This window comes from Protopterus annectens, chromosome 3.part0 (genome assembly GCF_019279795.1).
Source record: "Protopterus annectens isolate FY-2018-M chromosome 3.part0, PAN1.0, whole genome shotgun sequence".
Classification (NCBI taxonomy): Eukaryota; Metazoa; Chordata; order Ceratodontiformes; family Protopteridae; genus Protopterus; species Protopterus annectens.
The window spans coordinates 1,749,760,958-1,749,785,528 of NC_056731.1; the positions used below are offsets into that span (position 1 = coordinate 1,749,760,958).

General features: G+C 35.1%; 1 protein-coding gene across 2 annotated transcripts in view; it reads left to right on the top strand.

Moving 5' to 3' along the window:
- The window catches only part of ZNF704 (zinc finger protein 704), a 1,522,633-nt gene that overhangs the window by 496,413 nt on the left and 1,001,649 nt on the right, over positions 1–24,571 (top strand). For both annotated transcript variants that reach the window (XM_044065777.1, XM_044065776.1), the window contains exon 2: positions 21,522–21,763. In XM_044065777.1, the coding sequence (XP_043921712.1) occupies positions 21,522–21,763 (242 nt within the window). The remainder of the gene's footprint in view (positions 1–21,521; positions 21,764–24,571) is intronic.

Sequence of the window (24,571 nt, forward strand, 5' to 3'; positions counted from 1 at the left end):
CATCTATAGTAACCACTCTGTCAAATTGCTTCAATAACTGGTACAGTTAGCCTGATTTCTTGTGGTATTATTTCCTGAATGTGCAATAGTCAGGAGTGAGTCACCACTCCATACAGGTGCAGTATGAGCATCAGAATATATCATACTACAACTGATGAAGTGCAATATTCTAAGCAATCACAATGTGAAGTCATAGTCTTGCAATACCTACTAGTATAATATTGTCTAATGTCTTCTTGTCCAGTTGTGGTAATTTATTGTGTTGTTAATATTTTAAGTATTATTGTATGTGCATTAGTCTGCCAGTCAAACTACATGTTTCATTGTTATGTCTTGCACGAGGACCAAAGCAATGTAATTTTGCTCAGCTTGCACTGCTATGTGTATCTGATCAACAATAAAGTTTACTTTGACTTTGAGAATGCTGACATCTGTGCAATCACTAAGGCATAGTTTAAAGCTGCAGAGAGCACACGAACAGTGCAAGGTTATAATGCCTTCCACACATTTAAGCCAGCTACTACATAGACAGGGACTAAAAGTGGAGATGTCTTGATGTAAATATACCTCAAGGCTGATCCAGCAGGACAATGCACTTGAGTTGCTCCATGTTCAAATCGCCATAGGTCAAATCCCATACCACTTCCTTGCAAATTATAGGGCCCCCTCTATGACCCAGGTAACCCATACCATGTATTTAAATTTATTGGAAGCACTCACCATTCAACCCAATACCATATTCATGAGCGACTTTAATTATCCCACTATTACTGGAAATCACATACGGCACCACACGTACAGGCACTGAGATTAATGGAGTTTGAAAACACAAACTCCCTGGACCAGATTGTAAATATTGGATCTGGTCCTCACTAATATGGGAGAGTGCTGCACACTGCCTACTGTAATCTCGCGTCTATATCATATTATCATATGATGTAAATAGTGAACGCTATTTCATCGTACCGATCATATTGAAACAACAAAATATCGAACAAACGGAACAGCGATTTTTTTTTCCCTAGGGAAAATATTCGCTGCTCCGTAAAAAAAAAAAAAAAAACCTTAAACACAAATTTAACTGGGGGGCTTCGCCCCCACACCCCCCCCCCATGTGTGGGGCTGTGCCCCCACACCCCCCTACTTAAATATACCAACTCAGAGATTGCACTATAGTGGAGGAAATGGCAGAGTCCCGAAGACGGCCCACCAAATTTTTTCCCTGGGAAAAAATTTGATGTACCATAAATTTGCTATTTTGCTATTTCTTTTTTTTTTTAAATATTTTTATTCATTTCCAAAAACAAGAAAACATGAATGCAGGTTATTTATGACAATGAAGTATTTACAAATTATTTAAAAAGGTAGGCTAAAACCTCTAAACAAATATCAAACATTAAAACCAAAATAAAGTATTTACAAGGGTGTCTATTGTTGACATATAATTGACTTTCTATACAATTGTTTCCTGATTATAATCTGCTGCAGTCATTATTCTCCAGTATTTCAGTTACTTTTTGCCATGCTACGTATAATGATGTAGTTCTTTCAGTTCTTCCTTTAATAGTGTTCATTTCCAGTTGCGATACTGATGACACCATATTCAAGAATTGCTTAAAAGTTGGAGAAGTTTTGGATTTCCAGTTTGATGTAATGTTCTTCCTTGCAATAGCTAGGAGAGTCCATAAGATTACATATTTTGTTCTTGGCACACAGTCAGGTACAGGTGCATTAAACAAAATAATTGATTTGGAAATCTGGAATTTATCATTGAATACCATTTGCAGAAAATAATTTATTTTATCCCAATATGGTTTAATCAAATGGCATTCATAGAACATATCTTGCCAGTCTGCTTTTATCGATAAATCACATCTCCAGCAGTCAATATTTTTCTTAAACATAAGTTCCATTTTATGAGGGGTTACATAAGATCTGTGTGTGAATTGCCATGTAAAAAGTCTCCAATGTAATGAAAGTGATGTCTGCTTTGGAGAGAGAAGAATTAGTTTTTTATCTCTGTCATTTGGCACATGTCCATTAACTGATATAATAATTCCATATTTTGTCATTATTATGCATTTTTATTTTTTTGTTTGTTTTATAAATAGATGATAAGTATCCCTTTCCAGTAATGGGTTGATTCGTTAGTAATATTATATGTTCTATAAGGTTAGGAACATTTTGTCGTATTGATGGTTGCATTGTTTCTTGTTTGCTTAATATATACTGTCTTAATTCTTGTACATGTAACCACAAACTATCTTCCATATTTAATTTCTGTTTAATCTGGTCTATCGTCAAAGGTTTTCCAGAGTTTAGCAATTGATGCCAATATATTAATACCTTTTCTTTAAGCATGTTGACTACTTCCATATTAAATGTTATTATATTACCTTGTGTGTACGCTACTGGATATAAAAGAAATGACCATGCTTTAATATCAGGATTGCTATTAATAAGATTTTGGAAAATTTTTAATGTATAAGTAATGTATTTGGAACTTATATTTTTATTCTTATGTATCATCATATATTCCTTTATCAGCCATAGAAAATTGTTTGGTATGAAATATGTATACTTTTTTGCTACTACAAATCCTGGTTTTAACCAGATTCTCTCATGAACTAGCTTCCATTTTGATGTATATTTTGTATTTAGCCATAATGATATTGTTTTAATAATGGATGAATGCAAATATATTTCTATGTCTGGTAAACCTATGCCACCTATATCCCAATCATCTAGATAATACTTCATAGCTATCCTTGGTTTTTTTGGATACCATAGGAATCTTACCATTAAATCATTTAATTGTTTTAGGTGCGATTTAGCTGGTGGCAAAGAACAAGCTTGTATGACATAAAGAATTTTTGGAAATATGATCATTTTAATTATATAAAGCCTTTCTTCCATTGAAAATAAGAATTTATTCCATCTTTGTATTAGATTTTTAATATTATTTAAGGTCTCTTTATAATTTGTTTCAATTGTAGTATCTAGGTTGTTAGTTATTATAATTCCCAAGTATTTAATTATATTATCGGTAGAGATATATTTATGATATTTTTTATTTAGATCTTTTTTATTAGTATTTATAAGAAATACATTTATTTTGTTTTCATTAAATTTAAGACTTGAAAAGTTTTGAAAGTTTTGAATTGAGTCCCATAATGCTTTGAAACTGCTATTATTATTTTTTAAGGTAATTAAAATATCATCAGCAAAAAGTTGAATTTTAAGCTCTAGGCTGTTGTCTAGTTGTATTCCTTCAATATTTTTATCCATATGTATATTATTTGCTAAGGGTTCAATGACTAGCGCAAACAATAATGAAGAAAGAGGGCAGCCTTGTTTTGTGCCCTTAGTTATTTTAATAGATTTAGACAGACAAGATCCCAGTTTTATATAAGCCAGTGATTTTTCATATAATGATTTTATTAACAAAGTGAAGTTGTTTGAGAAGCCATATTCTTCTAAAACTAACCACAGATAATCCCAGTTCACTGAATCAAATGTGCTATTTATGTCTATGCTAATAACATTCATTTTGTTTTTTTGTGACATTTATATAATCAATTAAGGAAAGAATTCTTTTAATGTTGTCATAAGTGTTCCTATCTTTTATAAAACCTGTTTGATCCTCCTCTATCAAAAGTGGTGGTAATTGTTTTATTCGAGCAGCATGTATTGCCATAAAAATTTTATAATCTATATTAAGAAGTGAAATGGGTCTGTACGATGAACATTCACTGGGATCTTTATTTTGTTTCAGAATTGGTGATATTAATGTGTACTTCCAAGAAGGAGGAGTGTCTTTACCATTTTTAACTGATGTAAAGACATTCAATAACAACAGCAAAGGCTCATTTGATAGTAATTTAAACATTTCTGGGGTGATATTATCTATACCTGGAGCTTTGTTTAATTTTAGCTTATTTACTTTAGCTTTAAGTTCTGTCATTGTTATTTGTTTATCTATTAGTTGTACCTGCTCCTCTAATAACCTAACTTTAACATTGTTTTTGAGAAAAGCTTTCAATGCTGAATGTGTTTCTGTTTTCTCATTTTGATTATTAAGTTTATGAAAAAATAGCCTAAAAGCTTCTAGTATTCCTTCTAAATCAGATACTTTCTTTTTGGTTTCTATATTATGTATTTCCTTGATTTGATTTGTTTTAATAATCTTTTTAGTCCTATTTGCTATTCTTTGCTGGTTTTTAGGGTTCATTGAATAGTAACATAGTTTAATTTTTTTCTAAGTTGATCATTGTTTTGTGGTGTAGCGTCTCTGAGTATTTTTTATTAGTATCTTCTAGTTCTTTTTTTAAGTTGGTGTTTCCATTTTGAATATTAAGCTTTAAATTATCTACTTTTGACTGTAATGCCATTAATTCCTTATTCCACTGTTTTTGTTTATTTTTATACCATCCCACCGCTCTTCCATATAGGTATGCTTTCAATGCATCCCATATATATATATATTTCAGATACATCTTTTGTAAGATTGATATCTAGGAATGTCTGTGTCTCTTTAATATAAAATTCCTTAAAATCTTTGAGATTTTTTATGTAAGATGGTATTCTTGTTACTGATATCCTTCTCTTGAAACATAAGTCTATCTCAAACGTTATGGTGTTATGGTCCGAAAATGGACATGAAATTGTCTTGACTTCATTTAATTTAGAGGTTAAATCCTTTGTTATGTACACTCTATCTATTCTAGAGTATGTATTTTTTCTATGGGAAAAATGTGTGAAGAATAGTGAATCTGGGATAGCATACTCATTTATGTCAACTATATTAAAAGTTTCAACAAACTCAGATAACAACTTTGTTAAAGGTGATCTCTTACGTGTAGTTTTAGTATTTGTGTCAATTTCTTTTATAATGCAATTGAAATCTCCAGCTATGATTAAATTGCCTTTGGTATATTGTACAATGTCTTCTAAGTGTTGTTTGGCCACTCTAACACCTAGTCCTGGTATCCAATAAATATTCACTAATGTATATATCATTTCATTGATAGATATTGTCACTAGACAAAACATTCCTGAGTTGTCATGGAACGTGTTTATGATTTTAGGCATTAAAGTAGTGTTTTTCCACAAAATTGCTACTCCTCTTCGCTTCTGATTATAGGTGGAACTTACTAGTATTGTATAATTTTTATTGTTTATTTTATTTATGTCTTCCTGTGTAAGGTGTGTTTCCTGTAAAAATACTAGTTGCGCTTCACATAGCTTTAAATATCTATAAAGACTTCCCCTTTTGCAGCTATTATTTAAACCATTTACATTAAGAGATATACATTTTGCAACTGGATTTATATTAGCTTTGCTTTTATCCATATTCATATACTCGTAACAATGTGTAGATGTGTGTACATGAAGAGAATGACTTGTTCTTTCTTCTTCCAACAGTATTACAATAGATTATAGACACCCAATAAAAGTAAATTACAAGATCATAACTGAGAACAATATAAGATAAACAACCACCAAACCCCTCCATGAGAAAAAACATCTCATCCTTGAATGATCTAATCATTCAAGCGATCTCTCTAAGTCTGCATTTCAGCATCCTCCCCAGGCCCCGCCATATGGTAGTTTTATAATGAAAGGTATCTTATATATCTTTTAAGTATACATGTATCTGTCTTTACAGATTACTTAAATATAGTCTTTATCTATTTTTAATATTCTATAAAACACTAAGGCAACACAACTATACATAGATTTAATACTTAACTATTTGGTTTTGTTTAAATTGTAAAGGAAAATCTTTTATTTTAATATATCTTTTGTGTAGCAATAACGGTTATGCATCTTAAAAATAATATGCTTGCTGTCTATCTCCCTTATAGTGTGAGTGGCATTCATAGGTATCAAATTTATTGTAATGGTCTACCTATGTATCTATATATATATATATATATATATATATATATATATATATATATATATATATATATATATATATATATATATATATACATATATATACATACACATACACACACACATATATATATATATATATATATATATATACACATACATACATACATACACACATATATGCATACATACATAAAAATGTTAAGCATTATATGCATCAGTTAACCATGCCACAAGTTGATTAAATCAGAAAGTATCCGTAACAATGAATATAACGTTACATTTGTATTGTCATTTATCGGTAATCTTATAGTTTTCTTTTAATTCAAAAAGTCATATTTTAGTGGTATGAATGCTACTAATTTGTTTTTGGCATTGGTATTATATAGTTTAAGACTATATTTCTTAGCAATTTCTATATATTTATTAGTGCCACTGGCATATTTCATCGCTAGTGTACCACATATGTCATATGTCAAATAGCAACTCATACTCCTTATGATATTACAGGATTTATCTGCAGCGTTATAACTGTAAGGTTGGAAAATATGAGAAGCCAAGTAGGCTTTAAATATGCTATAACACAATTGTTTGGTACTTATTACTGTCAACTCTTCTACATACACAGGAAAAGATAACCTTATATGACCATCAACCATTTTCCTTCATTTTTCTCTTCATCCTTCTATTCTCCATTTTTAATAAATATTTGTTTCTATTGTGGCTTCTTTGAATTTAGTGAGGGTACTCCATATCATATTATAGATAATATACAACGTTCAAACAGAGAACATGTCCAATATAGAGACATATTCTCAACTCAAGTGGTCCACACCATATATTTATAACACTGCAGTCAGAAATATACTAATGAATATGCAATAACTAGCAGCTTTGCAGCATGTGTGTGTCTCTAACAAGTACATACCTATAGGATATTAAAAAGAATAGATAGCACGCTCTTGTTTCATAATTAACAAATGCACACAGCCTGGTATTTACTTTCATAGACAGAAATTAGACCTGTTACTTATATGCATATCAGGTACCAACAGCAATATGTTAGTAAATGCCTATGCTATTCAAATCATATTTTAATGCTGATTGATATGAGATGTAGCTGACAATGGTTTTAGCGTTTGTGATGTTATATAATATATATTCAGTATTATAAGTAAAAGTATGTTGCATGTCTCTTTGCAATCTAAGGTTCAAGGCTGATCAATTTAGACATACAAGACAATCTCTTTAGCCTTGGTTATATAATGGGAGTTACTGTGTCTCTACACAACCATTCATTTTCAGTGAGGATGTTCAATATTAATATAACTTGCCTTTAATAAAAGCATACTTATAATTCAGCAGTTCTTTCCTATATATATATATATATATATATATATATATATATATATATATATATATGTGTGTGTGTGTGTATAACAATATCATAAGCAAGACTGAGATTTTTTTCTTGCTCATTACTGCTTAATGATTGTGCTACTTGAACAATTTAATATTTACAGAGTATCTTGATAATTAAACAGCAACTCCTTTTTACCGTTAAAATGCCTAATAACACATAGCTACATTCATGAACCTTAATTGACTTACTATCCTTAAGGTTGAGTACACCAGCTGCAGTGTGTTTACAAATATGTTATATAGTTCCAGTCAAGGACTTAAATATATTAAATTTTTATAAAATTAAGTTAAATTATAGTAATTTACGTGGGTGATCTTATCAGAAAAGATTATAGTAAAGTCTGTATGTGTTAACTATTCATACAGTTTCTTCCAAGTGATATACTTCTTTTCAAGCTTTGTGTGCTGTTTATGTGTACAATTCAAAAAAAATAACAAATATTACAATATAATAAAACGTCATGTATGTGTTGATACCTTCTAAATTCATTAGGTACTTCAGTGTACTTTTAATATTTGTTAAAACTATAAAAGCACTTTGCCATCTCATAAATAGTGTGCTGGTTACTTTAAGTAGCTTAGGAGCTGACACCACACCCATACTGTCTTGATTTAGTGCTGACATAACTCATGACTGTTTACTTTCATTTTGTGCTGTTAGAAGGTTTAACACACTGTAATGGATTCTAACTGAAGAACCTTCATTCAGGGGTGGTAAAATATGAGTTCCCAGCTCGTGACCATGGCGGGAAGACAAAAACAAAGTAAGTGAAGTTTTTAGGGCTTTTTTTAAACTGAACACCAGCTTATTAAACTTCTATTAGTTTTCTTAACATTAAGGGCGGATATACAAGCCAAACAGTTGTTTGTTAGTCAAAAAGGCACTTTTAGCATCAAAGAATAGATAATTACTTTTCAAGGCACTTTTTGACAGTTATTACTATCAGTTTTTATATATTATTATGTGTATTAAATATATCAGTTTAGATATTTCATGCAGCTTAGTATAAATAATATAAAAAGGAATCGTGCTCATTTAAACACACCACATTAATATGTCAGTGTAAATACATCATATTCTATACTAGCAGTAAAAGGCAGGTAATTTGTAAATGAACTATCTAAACATCATTTAGAGTTAGAAAAATCATGACTGTAAGTATTTACACTGTAATAGAGAAAGATATGTTACCTTGCTTAAAATGTCCTGCTTATCTTGTATTTATATTGTTTCAAAGACTGACACATGTGTAAAACATGAATGCTTTCAAAGAACTTTTTTGCCTTACAGAGCAAATAGAAGACAATAATGTTTGTGTTTTTCATATGTCTTTTATCGTTTCTTCTTCTTCTTCTTGTCAGCAGTGCTCCATTCATTTTTTTCTAAGTGAAGCTTAACCCCAAATTGGGAGAAATCCATTTCTTCCACATTATCCAAGGTTTTATTAGCTGAAAGATAAGAAACTGTTGCTTGCAGAGTGTCAAAAGATTTAGGACTTTCAGTAAAAAATATTTTTATTCTTGCAGGGAACAGCAAGTGGACTTTAAGTTGTCTTTTTTTCAATTCCTTTATCAGAGGGAGACATTCTTTTCTTGCAGTTACAACTCCAGCAGAATAATCATTATCATATCTGATTATGTTGTCTTTGTATTTAACTGGAGAAGTTGACCATGCTGTTTTTAAAATAAGTTCCTTGTCCTGTGATGAAAACAACTTTACTATTATTGATCTCGGGTGATTTTTTGATTTGATGGTTGATGAAGCAGCTCTTAAGGATCTGTGAGCTCTTTCAATTCCACAAGAAAGAGCTTCAGGCAATTTTAAAACTTCTGGTAACCAGGTAGTAAGGAAAGTCACCATGTTATCTCCCTCTGTTCTCTCTGGTAGCCCATAGATGCGAAGGTTATTTCGTCTGGACCTGTTCTCTAGATCCTCTATTTTATTTTGTAATGAAGCATTTTGTTGTGATAAAAAATGTAGCTGAAGATCTTGTTCTGAGAGTCTGCCCTCAGTATCATGTAAGGATCTCTCTATATCAGCTATTTGAGACGTCTGTTGCGTCATTATTTCTTGTAGTTGCTGTATTTGTTTTGTAGATCTCTCCTCAAAGGTGTCCAGTTTGGTATTCATTTTGTCAAATTTCACTGACAAGTCTTGTATAGCATTTAATAAAGACTGTATCTCCTTTTTCATCGTCTGGTCCTGTGTGGTATGCTTAGAAAAGCTAATTTTCAGTAGATTCAGATACCTTCCTTCTTGTTTTTGACAGGAAAAATAATGTTTAAAGCCAAATTTTTTGCACTGTAGACTTCTAGTGATATTAGTAGAAGTAATTCAACAAAATAGGTTTGTCTACAATATCTAGTTTTTAAAAATTCCTGTCAGAAATATCTTTTGAGTACAGAGCTGAGAAAAGATGCTGCCAACCAGTCTACATCCTAGCCACGCCCCCCCACTATTTTGCTATTTCGACAGTATCGGATCGACTAAATAGCATTTGCCATTTAGTCCATTCAGTAGCGTCATATAGACTCGTAATGTCTTCCCTGCTAAGGTCAGACCACAGAATGGTCTCCTTTGAAGTAAAAATAAAGCCTGGACCCCCAGCTAAACCTGTAATATTCAGGAACTACTCTAATGCTAACTTCCTGCTATTAAGTGATAACCTGCCAACATTTTAATCACCCATAAACCCAGAGAACCCTGCTGCCTATGCAGAACTGTTCAAAGAAACCCTGTGCAAGCATGTAAATGGCTGCATAGCTTCAGCTGTACCCACTAGAAAGAAGTACAGAACTAACTGAAAACATAAGCCACCCTGGTGGAATCACAAAATCAATAGGCTGTATAACAGAAAGAAGAAAATCATGGCAAAAATTAGGCGATGCAGCACCCAGCAGGATAAAAACACTCTCATCAAACTAAACAAACAACTCAGAAGATAAATAAAGTCTACCAAAGCCAAATTTGAGTTACATTTGGACTCCCAGGCCAAGGACAACCACAAGACATTCTTTAGCTATGTCCATAACCTTAAAAGCAATACACAATTGTATGCAGATCTCATTGTAAATGGAGCCACCTATACTGAGCCAGAAGATACAGCAAACCTACTGGCCGATAAATTCAGGTCAAACTTTACCCTTCTCTCCTCCTCAACCTTCCCTCAGGAAATGCCATCAAATATAATTCCCCCTGCTATCACTAGGTGAAAAGGTCCCTAATGCTCTCTCTAAGGCCAAAAACACTGCATCAATGGACCCAGACAATATCCCAGGATGCCTTTTAAATACCATGAATCATGACCTATTAGGCCCCCTGGGATTGCTGTTTAACTGTAGCCCTTCCAAACAGGCTATGTGCCTCATGAATGGAGAACAGCAACAGTCATCTCTTTGCACAAAGGTGGGCCATCTGCAGACTCTGGAAATTACAGACCCATAAGTCTCACTAGTCTTGCATGTAAAGCCATGGAAAGAATTATTATAGAAATTACCAGTAGTCATAGTAAACTTCCAGACACTGGACCCAACCCATTTTGGTTTTGTCAAGGACAGGTCATGCCTACTTAGCCTGGTAGACTTCTTTGAGAAGGTCACCAAAGCTATGGATGAGGACAGAATGGTTCACACTGTGTACTTTGACCTGGTCAAGGCAGTTGACACAATACTCCACTCGTGCATTATTGACAAACTCAAGAGGCAAGGTAAAAACCCATATGTCACTTGGTGGATAGCCATGTGGTTCACAGACAGGACCTAGGAAGTTAGAGTTGGGGAGTCCACCTCTACAAAGAGGCCAGTCACAGGTGGAGTCCCTCAGGGAATGGTCCTTGGACCATTCCTTTTTTGGCATTTACTTCTGTAAAGTAAAGGCCAATGTCAGTGTGGTCTCTGGCTGACTACATTTGCAGATGATTGCAAATTAGGATCTGTCATTCAATCCCACACTGATGCAAATGTTCTCCAGGAAGGGCTGACACAGACAAACAAATGGTGCCAGAGCCATGGACTAAAACTAAATGCCAAGAAATGCATAATAGTATCCTTCTGGAAGTCATTCACCTCTGGTAACTATCATATTGATAACACACCCGTTAGAGTTGACCCAGTATTCAGGGACTTATGGACACACATAGACAATAATCTAGCCTTTGACCATCACGTGTCTAAAGTAGTGAGGAAATCATTCTATGTTGCTCAACTTATAAACAAAGGTATGCCATATAAGTCCAAGAAAGTTACTGTTCCACTGTATTCAGCATTCATCATACCTGTCATTGAGTACAGTGCCCCATTTGGTATGTACCTCACCAGACAACTCCAACAACATCCACAGAGGTTTCCCACTAAAAGAATACAGTGTGTAAGTAAATTGTCCTGTGCAGACTGCTTCAAGGCCCTCTCCCTGTGTTCTGTCTCCTACAGGCTTTTTAAAGGAGATCTATACCTGGCAAATAAGGCATTGTCAGACCCCACTCTGATGGACCTCCTGCATATCCACAAAACAGACGACACCAGAATTACCCATTCTTAGGTTCATAGGTTTATAGGTACGTACTAGGCTATCGGCCGTAGGGCCTATACAAGCCTAGCCAAAAAGGTACCCTGTCTTTCGCCACCCAAGAAATTTTTTTTCCTGTGCCCCTGTCGAGCAGAGCCACAGAGGTGATCCCAGGGATGAATTTCCTATTTCCCATTCAATCATCAAGATTTTTCTTGAAGAGTGCTAATGAGGAGCTTTGTTGGATATAGATAGGTAGTTTGCTCCAGAGTTTGGGAAGTCTCTGGGACAGGAATCTACCCTCCAGCATGTTCTGTTTAATGAATTAAACCCTTCCTGTGATATAAATAGGACCTGCTGGAGAGACAGGTATGTATTCCAGAGAATACCCCATCTCTGGAACAGCCCCCCCCCCCCCATCCATGTGAAGCAAAGTTCCTCCCTAATCCAATTCAAGTGCAGCTTGGACAATTGGATGGGGAACAGGAAATTCATCCCTGGTTTGGCACCTGTGTCTGTAATGAACACAGGCAACTTGTAAATGGTTCCTCTCCCAGGCCCCTGCTTGTAAATGTTTAATTTCCCAGGTTCCTGCTTAGACTTATCAAGGGGTATCAGAACTTGTTAGAGATTTGGGATGCATGGTTAGGCTTAAAAAGGCCCTTGTGTTCGGAAGCCTAGTAAACACCCATGAACCTCTGAAGATAAGGTGACCTTATAGGTTCTAGTATTGCAGTGCCCCAAAACTGTTAGCTGCTTCTAGCCCCTGATACAGAGGACTTCAGATGTTTGGACTGGAAATTGATAACTTGCCAAAAGCAGGGAAGAAGACTGTCCAGTCCCTTTCTGCTCTAGATATGAAATGCCATCCTCCGTAACAGGCATTTGCAATGTTGTAGATGAGCCGCCAGTGTCCTTGATCCCACTAGAATCCACAAGGTCCACACCAGGAGACCTAACAGCATAATCAGGTGCCCTCTCTAGCTAGTTCTAATCAAGAATGTTTGATCAGATGTCAGGACCTTGTCACTTTCACAGCGGTGTTGGAAAACCTCAGGGTAGCCAGCAGCATTTCTATCTCTTCATCTGACTACTTGTGTCAGTGGCAGAGAGAGAGAGAGAGATTCTCCCTCCATACATTGGAGTGGTTCACTGTCACTGACGATTCATGAGAAAGGGATGTGATAGCAGAAGGATTTCAAGAGAAGTTATGTTTTCCTCATCTTCCCTTATCCCTACCTTCGTTGTGTGTTCCACTACTTCAAAAGAAAGTAGTAAAGAAAGAACTGCAAAAGCTCCCCAGTGTCAGAACAATCAGCCCAGTCTTTCCATATCATCATGGGCTTGTGATTTATCCCTCCTCCTTCTTAGTTTCAGTGGACGTAAGCGGCCTTCTACCATTTCTAGGTTTAAGCAGCATCATCACCTGTATTCTCAGAGAGTACTTCCCATGGTAATCCTTCAGTTAGTTCTTCCTCTTCAGCTAATAGGAAGCTCGATTAGCTGTTTTTACATCTAATATAGATATATAGATGTAATGTATAATCAGAGTATTGTTAGTGGCACAACAGGTAGTACAACAACCTTTGGTGTAGAAGGTAGTGAGTTCTGTTCCCACACTAGATAGTTTGATTGCTGGCACTCCACTGCAGCATAAAGCTGTTGTTGTACTCCTGAGTGTGCTATCTTTCTGATAAAACATTAAACTGAGATTGCATCTGCTTGAGTTGGTGTCAACATGGATGTAAAATACCCCACAGCACCTATCAAAAAGCATAGTGGAAATTCACTGAAACCCTGCCAAATTTTCTCTAGTAGTATATAAATAGCACCTTAGGTCTCCACAGAAGTGAGGCCACTAGCCTTGTGAGACTAACCCAGTCAACAAAGGATAAACATATATATTTATGTGTATATATATTTATGTGTATATATATATATATATATGTGTGTGTGTGTATGTATGTATGCATATATATCTATCTATATATATATATATATATATATATATATATATATATATGTATATATATATATATATATATATAGATAAATATATATATATGTATATATATATATATATATATAAATATATATATATGGGTCTACCTCAACCCACTGAAATTCCGTTTCTCCAAAACGTAATTTCACAACCCCATTTTTCAGAAAGTGCATTTATCTGAAAATGCACTTTCATAAAAAATGAGTCAGTGAAAAGCAACTGATGTTGTTGTAGATCGCTGCACAATGGGAATAAGGGAATATTCCCTGTTCCCCATTATAGTGCAATCTCAGAGTTAGAATATATCAGTAGCGGGGGTGTGGGGTGCACAGCTCCCCACATGGGGTGTGCAGTGGGGGGGGTTGCCCCCACACCCCCACTAATTATATATAGTGTTTAGTGTTGTCATGTTTTTTTTTTTTAATTGCATAAATGTGTTCAGTGTTGTCATGTTTTTTTTTATTTGGTTTTCATTGATCCGTTTTTTCGTGAAAATGTATTTTCAGAAAAATGTGCTTTCGGAAAAATGGGGTCACGAAATTACGTTTCAGAGAAGTGTAATTTTGGTGGGATGAGGTAGACTCGTACATATATATATATATCTATATTTGTTTGTGTCTTTCGGCTTTTTCCCGGTTAGGGGTTGCCACAGTGGAACTCCGGTCCACTAATGATTGGCAGTTGATTTTTACATACCGGCTTGCCAGGCCTGACACACAACCTTCAACGAAGGTATGCCCATTCACGCATGTCTCCACGCAGAAGACGCTCTAGCTGAGAATTGAACCGGACAGAGTCTTACTGTGAGGCGACAACACTACCGCAGCACCACCACCGCGGGTACATATATATATATATATATATATATATAAATATATGGGTCTACTGTATAAGTTCGAAAATACACTTCTTCGAACTCACACAGTAGACCCTGGATTACACGAAAGTGCACTTAATCAAAACTGCACTTTCGCGAAACCCGCTTCAGAGAACAGGCTACGTACTGATGTTTAGTGCAGTAGTTACGGACCTTAGGGTTAGGGCATGGGTCATGGTAAGGGGATAGCCCTACTAGCTATCCCCTTACCATGACCCGCGCCCTAACCCTTAGGTCCGTGACTACCGCACCACAATGGAGGATAGCCTGTCCTCCACTGTGGTACAGCAGTCATGGACCTTAGGTTTAGGGCATGGGCATGGGTCATGGTAAGGGGATAGCTATTAGGGCTATCCCCTTACCATGACCCGCGCCGTAACCCTAAGGTCCGTAACTACTGCACCACAGTGGAGGACATAGCACGTTTTCCTGTTGTCCTCCACTGTGGTGGGATCTGTACATAGAAGCTGAGTTCGCGAAAGTGCACTTTCAAATAAGTGCACTTTCGCGTGACTGAGCGGTCTACTGCTCTTTTTCAAATACGTGAAAAGCAGTAGACCCATATAGATATATATATATATATAAATATATATATATATATATATATATGTATACATACACACACACACACACACACACACACACACACACACACACACACACACACATGATCAGGAGATGCTTTAGAAGGCTCCTCCACTTCCATTTAGATGCCAGTCACTTTCAGTTCATGATTTTGCTCTTTGGCCACACAGAATCAGCTAGTATTTTCCCCAGGTGCTAGGTGGTGGAAGCAGCTTTCAAGCAACAGGAGATCCATTTGTTTTGCAATCAACGGCAGGGGCAGGTCCAGTTTAGTAAAGGGAATCTGTTTTAAATCTTCTAGCCCTTGTGCATCACCAGGAATTATGTAATGTCTCTCCTAACATCAGTACAGATTTTGACTTTTACGGTTTGTCTCCTAGATACTAAGACATCTTGGGCATATTTTGATATTGATGAGAATAACAGACAGTTAGTTTTCCCTACCTAGTAGAGTTTACAGCATATTTACCTCAGTTTATCTGTGTATAAAGGGTAGGAGATGTATGGTAGCATCCAGCTTGATGGCTCTTCATGTGAGTCTTTCTAAGTAGAGCAGTGCTTGACTGACTGGGTGTGTTTTCCCAACATATTGGTTGACAATCCTTCACTGACTTCTTCCAGAAGTCATCATAGTCCACATTCATGAATGTTTCCCACTTGGGCTAGGGAGATCCTGCAAATGGGATATATGTTTCATGGTGTATGGTCCAAGTCAGAGTTGAAATTCTGTATCACTGTATTGAAAATAAAGACACTATGCTTTTATATCTCAAGGCACTTGTCATTTAAATTCCAAAATGTCCTGTGTCAGTCGAGGTAGATGCTATAGTTGCAGTTTGCTACATCAGCAAAATGGGGTGCACATTCATTCCCATTATGGAAGGAAGTTGTAAGAGTTGAGGCTGCTCTTTCAGGTTATCAGGACTCTAGCAGCAGTCCCTGTCACAGGACAGTGCATTTTCCTGTTTGACTGAGCAATAACTTGATTTTTCCACACAAGTTGTCCTTCAGTCAATCCACTGTGTAACTGATAGTAAATAAATAGGGGTGGATGAACCGGCATATGACATTTTTGTCTTCCAGCCATTATGAAGTATTGAGATTTTTTTCTGCCTAATTTCTTCCCCTTCCCTACCAGAGACAGTCATGGGATGTATTGATAATTGTGGACATAAGAGAATTTGTTTACCTTTCTTCTCCTTCCTCTGATATACAGGTTTCTAATGAAAGCCAAAATCTAAAATCCAGAGAAGATACAGTTTGTTTCATTGTGACCCAGGAAGACGTATGATTATGTCCTGCCTTCCAACTCTCTTCATTCTTTTTGCCCTAATACCTGTTGACACACTCATCAGGCAAGTTACATCCCAGCCATGTGGGCTAAAACTGACTGTATTGTTGTACCAACTCCATTTATACCATACTGTTTGTATAGAGTGGCCTCCATATTGAAGGCATTTCAAAAGACAATCCATTCACAAAACAAATGGAGGCAAGTGATTTTTTTCCCATTTGGACTCTTGCAATTTGTCGTATCCCTTCAATTCTCCTGTCCTCTTACTTGTGTGGGTTTTTTTTAAATTAAACAGGCCTTTGTCAGTGTACCATTAAAGTTCATTTAGTGATCATCTCTAATTTTCATGTTTGTTATGATTCTGCCCCTTCAGAATCCTGAAAACGATGTAAATCCTGAGCGTTTCCTTTCTCCACAGGTTACTTCTCAGGGATACCCGTTCTTTACTAAAGAAGCTGACATTCCTCTCTCCTTGACATGTTCTTTTTGCAGAACTAAAGCACTTGCTATTGAGACTCACTCCCTGCAACAAGGACATCTTTGAATCTACAGGCCTTATCAGTCGCTTTTCTATATTTGACCTTCTATAAAGGTAGGAGGTCTTGCAATCTGATCCTATATTTGTGCTGAAAATGGCCACTAAAACAGTATTAATCAGGCCACATGTCTTGCATTATCTTCTCAGTATGCTTACCCTGATGAACAACATTTTTTGTAATATATATGGCGATGCACACTTGAATTACTATGTTGACAGGATAAGGTATTTAGGAAGGATAATCAGGTGCTCCATTCTTTAGTTAAAAGAAAGGTTACTAAAAGTGTCTCTCCAAGTGGCTTGATCTCTTTTATCAAAAGTATGGTAAATTGTTTTAGAGGTATAACATGGTACTTTCTACCGGTGTAATCTCTACCTTTTCAGTGTTCTTCTGTAAGGCTTCCGTCAATTATATTTGATATAGCCGCTAGTCAGTCTTCCCTCTGTAGCTTTGTAAAACACTGTTGTAATGTAGCATGTAGGTCTCAGTTTTCCTTTGAAACTGTACTGATCCTTGGCATGTGCATTCCAATTCTCAGCAAAGAACTGATGGCTGGGGACTCTGCCCTACAAATTCTGTAGCAAGACCTCTTCGGCATCAAATACTGAAGTTCTGTTACTCCCTTAGTGCTTATTCTGTCAGAAGAAGTTGTGGTTGGGAGTACATCCTACTCTTCTGTATTATTTTGGAATTCTGGAGTCTTTCTTAGAGTTCTGTTCTGGAGAGCTTTTTTTTTCTGGTCTAGCCTTCACTTAGGCAGGAACGGGAAGCTTATATGAGAGATAGGCACTATATCATTGTAAGGATGGGGGTTGCAACCTTTCTGTCTCTGGGTACATCAGACAAAACAAATGTTGAACTTGTTCGGCCTTTAGCTGACAGACCATAAGAGGCAGAAACCAGGTACCACTGTGTCTGGCACTCGCCCTTTCACTTCAAGATACAGTGCTTACAGAAATAGTCAATATGTACTGAGCATATGAGACTGGAAAGGATAGAATGCCAGGAAGAAATCCCTAGAATAATATATGATATACTGTCCCATATCATAGAAGTAGGCCCAACTTAGTTAAAAAGATGTATCATACACATTCAGTGCATGTGTAAGAATAAACAACAGCAAGAAAATCTGTGCAATCCAGTTTGATTATCAACAAAAGATAAGGAAACATTGAGAAATTGTGAGTAATATGAGTAAAATACATAAAATCCTTAGTGGGTAACAGCGTTCTGGACTTCAGCATAGCCAGGAACCTAAAATGATGGGTTTGCAGATTATAATTAAGTTTACACACAAGGAGAGTTTTTAGATGCTCAGCGACATAACTCAGTAGTGGCAAGAGACTAACAGTGTCCCCCATGAAGTAGATTTGCCTCACATAACTCAGATGGAAATCAGCAGTCACCTTTCCATACTGCAGGATTGTCTAGGAATTGATGTAGTCGGAATACTTACCTAATGGGCTTTGGCTACAGCAGGAAGTCATGATATGATGGTTTGCAGTTGCAACATGTAAGCAGCTATCCCCCAGTAGCCATCTCTCTCTTATTGAGACCACAGCATGAGATTATAAATGTTCAAGAGCTATGGATTCAGCATTAATATGTAGTCTCCAGATTCTTCCAACAAATAGATAAAGTAGCAGTGAAAGGTGAATGAATATAATCCAGTTCCAATTAGCATCCGGCTCCAAGAAACCCATGACAGTAAACTGTGAAGCTGTGTACAAAATGAGCATAATATGAATAAAAGCGAGTCTTGAAAAATAAGAATGATGGACAACAAAAAAACTAAGCAAAAGAGCAATGGAACAATTGATCCAAAAGTTGGCAGATGATAATAAAAGCAAAATAGTTTAAACACCTTAACAGTTATAATTATTCTGTATTAAGTGCAGCAATGCAAAGCGTTGGAATTGCTTAACTAATACTTTTGCAACTTTGCATATTAGTAGCAGCTTTTGAGAAACAGAACTGGTGAACTACTGGTAAATATTAAAAGCTGTAATTAAACAAACTAGTAATGTATTTCGGCTTTTCCTGGTTAGGGGTCACCACAGCGGAGCTCTGGTCTACTAATGATTGTTAGTGGATTTTTAATGTGCCGAGTTGCCAGCCCGATGCCCAACCTTCAAGGAAGGCGCATCCATTCATGCTCGCACCTACCTGCATGTCTTTAATGTCACTCGACCGCGGGGAGGACATGCAGACTCCACACAGAAGGTGATAGAGCCGGGAATCGAATGGGAGAACCTCTTGCTGTGAGGCGACAACATTAACCGCTGTACCACCACGGCCTACAAACTAAAAGCTAAAAATTATGGAGTTGTTGGATAAAAAAAAATCAAGCCAGCAATCTTAACAAATCAATAGGCACCCAGTTCATTGAATGACAAAGCAAGAGCAGAAGCTGATAGACTGATTGCTTCAGTAACTCCACTGACTTCAGGGCAAGCAGTGCCTGCAGTTAGTAATCGGAAAAGACATCAAAACAGCACCTATGTGTCTGTGACATAAACAACAGATCAACAGAAGATGCAGTGAGTAATTAGCAGAAAAACATTTTGAAATGTTAAAAACATCAGTGACAGAAAACATTCTGCTAAGGTAAACAAATAGTTTCGTCTGTCTTGCCATAATAGCGCACAGGTTAATGAACATCTGGTCAGGATGGACTTGCTTCTTACTATTAGCAGTCAATCTGCTTGCAAAGGTTGAGGTAAAAATGTTAGAACCTGTATTCAAAACACAGACAGATTAGATGAGAAGTAAATATCAAATATCATTTTTTTTTTTACATTTCAAAATAAACGCTGCTGCTTCTTTCAGCCAAAAGGAAAAAAAAAACAGCTTTCTCCATGTCCTGATTCATCACTTTCGAAAAATGGAGGCCCAGAGACCCAAAGTCTAGGTTATAAAAATCTGCACGATACTGAGTTGACCACCTTCCAAGATTTATATTGAACTGACTTTTCTGAAATGTGTGTCTTGCAACCTAGTCATGGAAGTGTTTAACTAATCTGAGGACAGATGCACTGATATTCTTGGTTGAATTTTTGAGGTGTTTGCATGTTTAACTTTTTGCTTTTGGTAATCAGGCTTATGTAAATAGATGTTAATATCATAAAGTCATGGTTTTGTGACTGTGTTAAAGGAAGGACATAATATGTACTAATTTAAATTCACATTATTTTAAGTTATGTAGATTGATGATGAGAAACAGCTGCAAAACAGAGTATTTCCAGAAACTCTTTTAAGATTATAGGAGTTAAGGCCATTTTTGCCTGGTCAGTACCCACAATTATGCCTTGCCTCTCTTTTCAATGGATGGCCTAGCCTTTCATACCAGAAGTGAATTTATGAAAAGCTTTCCTCTTATACAGCTCCTTTTAAAAGGCAGTATGTCACAATGCTTAAACTAGTGAGAAATTTTGTTCCAGAGAAGGGATAAGCCCTGTGTAACAAATCTATCCCTCATTTTTGCCTTGTAATACAACTTTTTGGAAAGGGATTGGGCCAACAGGCACCCTCACAATGTGGGAGTACATCCTGACCCACTTGTCAACATGTACAAGAACATATTTTTACTCATTCATTCATTCATTTACTCTAGAACATCCACTTAATCCATTTCAGGGTTTTGGAAGATCAGAGTCAATATTGGCACTCTGTGAGTAGAAAGCAGAGAAACTAATCCTGGATAAGAAGCCAGTCTGTTACTGGACATGTGTGCAAGCAGGCACATTTGCCCACACACTGAACACACACACACACACACACACACACACACACACACACACACACACACACACACACACACACAAACGCACACTTACAGGCAGTTTGAAAGACTGCAAATTCACTTGCATCACATGTCTGGGAAGTGGTAGACAGCTGGTGCACTGAGCAAAAAAAAAAAAAAACATGCAGATGAAGGGGGACTTGCAGATTTCACACAGAATGCACCCCAGTCTTAACCATGAGGAAGTCATTTTCCTGTTTAATACATATGACTACAGTTAAGATTAATATTGACATCATTTGAATTCTTGCTGTATATGGTTGTAGTAGATTTAGATTATCATAAAAGGAATCGCTGTTTATGGCTGTAGTAGATTTAGATTATCATAAAAGGAAATACAGTCCCCACCATTTTAAGTTGTTATGCAAACTATGAGTAGCAAAAAAAGAAGTTCTCAGTAAACTAAGACTAATCGCTTAATGAATATGTCATGATAATTATTATTGCTTTGTGATTCTTCCCTGCTTCTTGTAGACTACAGCCTTATAGTACTGTGACTGTGGTACCTTTTTATTGTGTAGTATTGTGACTGTGATACCCTTGTATTGTATTATATATAATATTTTTTATCAAAAACATTTTCTTTTTATTTAAGGGGGCATGTAAGCTTGATATGGCAGTTACTGCACCTGAGGTAGAAGAAACAAAGACTAAAATCAGCCAAAAAGGATCTGAACAAGATCTGCCAGCTACTGTAAAAGAAGTGGATTTGGGAACACTGGAGACCAAAAGAACTGCCCAGTCCCAAGATGGTGAAAAGGACCAGCCACGTTCTGTCTCACTTCTAGAGCAGAAACGTAAAGTTGTTTCTTCCAACATTGATGTCCCTCATGCCAGGTAGGGACATTCATTTTTGTTGAGCTAGATCTGATTCACTGTACCATAGGAAAAAAACAGCTTCCTTTTTAATAATCATATATATTTGGAAGGTATTGTTTTTGTGCATATATCAAGTCAAAATTTCTTTAGCAAGATAGAAATGGTGCATTTATTTTTAACTAATTATAGCTTATTTTACAACAACCCATAGTTCTTGACTATTTTAACATTCTAACTTAGTTGAATGTAATGCCTAAATTCTACTAAGTAGCTTTGGGGTGTTAATCACAGGTGTCACATTATAGCTTCATAGGTCTAGAAGTACTCATTTTTGAGAGCCAGCAGTTTGCTGAAGGTTGGAATGATGTTAGGGTCAATAACGTGCATTCTGAAGATCATGAGATCTCTTTTAGCTCTTACTTAATTCTGAAATAATAAGATTTATTTCTGTGTTTCACAGCCATATAGTATTTTATATTAATTATTATTCTGCTATGAATACAGATTCATCATTTTTTTTGCAGTCAATGTTTTAATATGTTAGGTTTGTTGAATGCAAATCCTTAAATAGAACGGTCTGGTTTTGATAGTATTATAATTTGCCTAACTATTTTTTTGTAGGGATTTCTTATTTTTTTTAAATGCTGTAACATAATGCAGGAAATGTTTGGATCTTAACAGTAACACTATGTTACTGCAGTATGGGTGTCAGTTTCTCATGTGTATTAACGCCTGTTGTCAGTAGCTGTTAATTTTCTCTGTATAATTTAGGAAATGCCTTGCTGTCTGCAAAGCACAATTACCTTAGACCTATAATCTTGAGAATATGTCCATTTTGAAATAATATTGAAAAAACATATTTTGAATTCCTGGTTCCATTTATAAACAACTTTTTATTAATTTTAAAACAAATATTGTACAAAATTATTTAAAGATAAAAAGAATAAAAACATTATTTACAGATATTCACAACAAAATCAAATATAGAAAAATAAATCATTAAAATTTATGAAGTAAATCACTTAATTATGACCAAAATGTAAACTGATGAGTAATACTCGAAGTTCTCATTTTGACAGTTGACAATTCTTTTCTGCAGACATTTTTGCTAAATTAATGAATTCAATGGAAGAAAGTATAGATTTACTTTTCCAATTCTTTGTGACTATTTTTCTTGCCATGGCTAAAATGGACCAAAGGAGAGGTACCTGCACCCTAGAAATGGAGTATGGAACTGGAGCATTAAATAAGATCAAGGTGTTAGAAATAATGCAATTATATGTCCACAAAGCTTGGGCAAAATTTATAAATTCAGCCCAAAAAAGAGTTACTGTTTTACAATCCAATATCATATGAAATCATTCTGCATTAGAGATTCATTACACTTCCAACAATTAATTTTCCCATAGTTATATATAAAAGCCACTTTATGTGGAGCTAAAAAAAGCTCTGTGAAGAAATCTCATTAATCTTAGTTATGTAATTCCAAAATAGTGAATCTGTTTAACCAAACTCTTCTCTTATCTCATTATTTTATAAACTATTGATATATATGATTTATTCTTATTTGAGTTACTATTGATTCTGAAAAAGAAAACTCAAGTATCTTTGGAATACGTTTTGTTTGAAAATCCATAAAGATTTTTATTTTATCACTAACATATTTTTACAAGATTGTATGGTCAACCAATTATTATTTTCCAAACAGTTTGTGTTGTGTGATTTATTTCCTAGTAAGAATTGATGCAAAAAGATGAAATTTGTATTTCTAATGTCTAACATCTTGATTATAGTAAAAGTTTACAAACAACCTGCAGTATTTGATGTGGGGAACAATAAAAACAATAAATTGTTAATTATATAATTAGAGTTCATGAATCTTTTAAAATGTATAAGGATGCAGTCGGTGAAAGGAGAGGAATAGTATTTTTTTTTTCTTTTCATTTAAACATAAGTCTTTCAAGATACAGTAAAATGTATTAATTCCAAATTTAGAGAAAGATTCTACAGCATAGCTGTTATTTACTAATCTTTTATGAATGAATTTCCAAGTGGATTGGTAAGAGGAGTTTAACCATAGAGATCTTATGGATTTAGCAAAGAGTTCAACATTTGGAATTCCACCTTCTTGCCAACTTTTAACATGCCAGTCAAAAGGTATTCTTGATTTATTGGGGAACCAGGCAAATTAAGAAAAGTAGAATTTAATTTATTTTAAGTTTTTTAAGAGGGAGAATAATTATTGATTGTAGTTAGAAAAGTATTTTGATAGGATTATCATTTATATTAAAATAAGTCTATCTTCCATTGTAAAAAAATTGTTCCAGTTAATAATTATTTTAGTAACAGTATCTTACTATAATTTACTTCTATTAAGTCTTATACAGTAGATTTAGTTATAATTTCAAGAAAATTAATTTGTGAATTGCCCCAAATAAAATTCTTATAGTTTCTTAAATAATCATTATTTTTTTCATTAATAAGTAAAGTTTCTGTTTTATCAGGGTTAAAAATTAAACCTGACGCCTTTCAAAGTAATTAATAGACTTAGTTAAATTTTCTATTGAAGATTCAACATCACTACTTGTCATGAAAATGTCATTGGCAAATAACTGAATTTTACAGGAATATCTTTCATGTATTGAGAATCCTTGAATTTTACTATTAGAGTTAATTTGTGAAAGGTTCAATTGTTAGAACAAATAATAGAGGTAACAAAGGACAACCCTGTTTTGTACCGTTTACTATTTTGAAAGAGTGAAAAAGAAAAGAGCTAATTTTAATAAAAGAAAATTAGTTACTATATAGATTAGTTGTACGATTTAT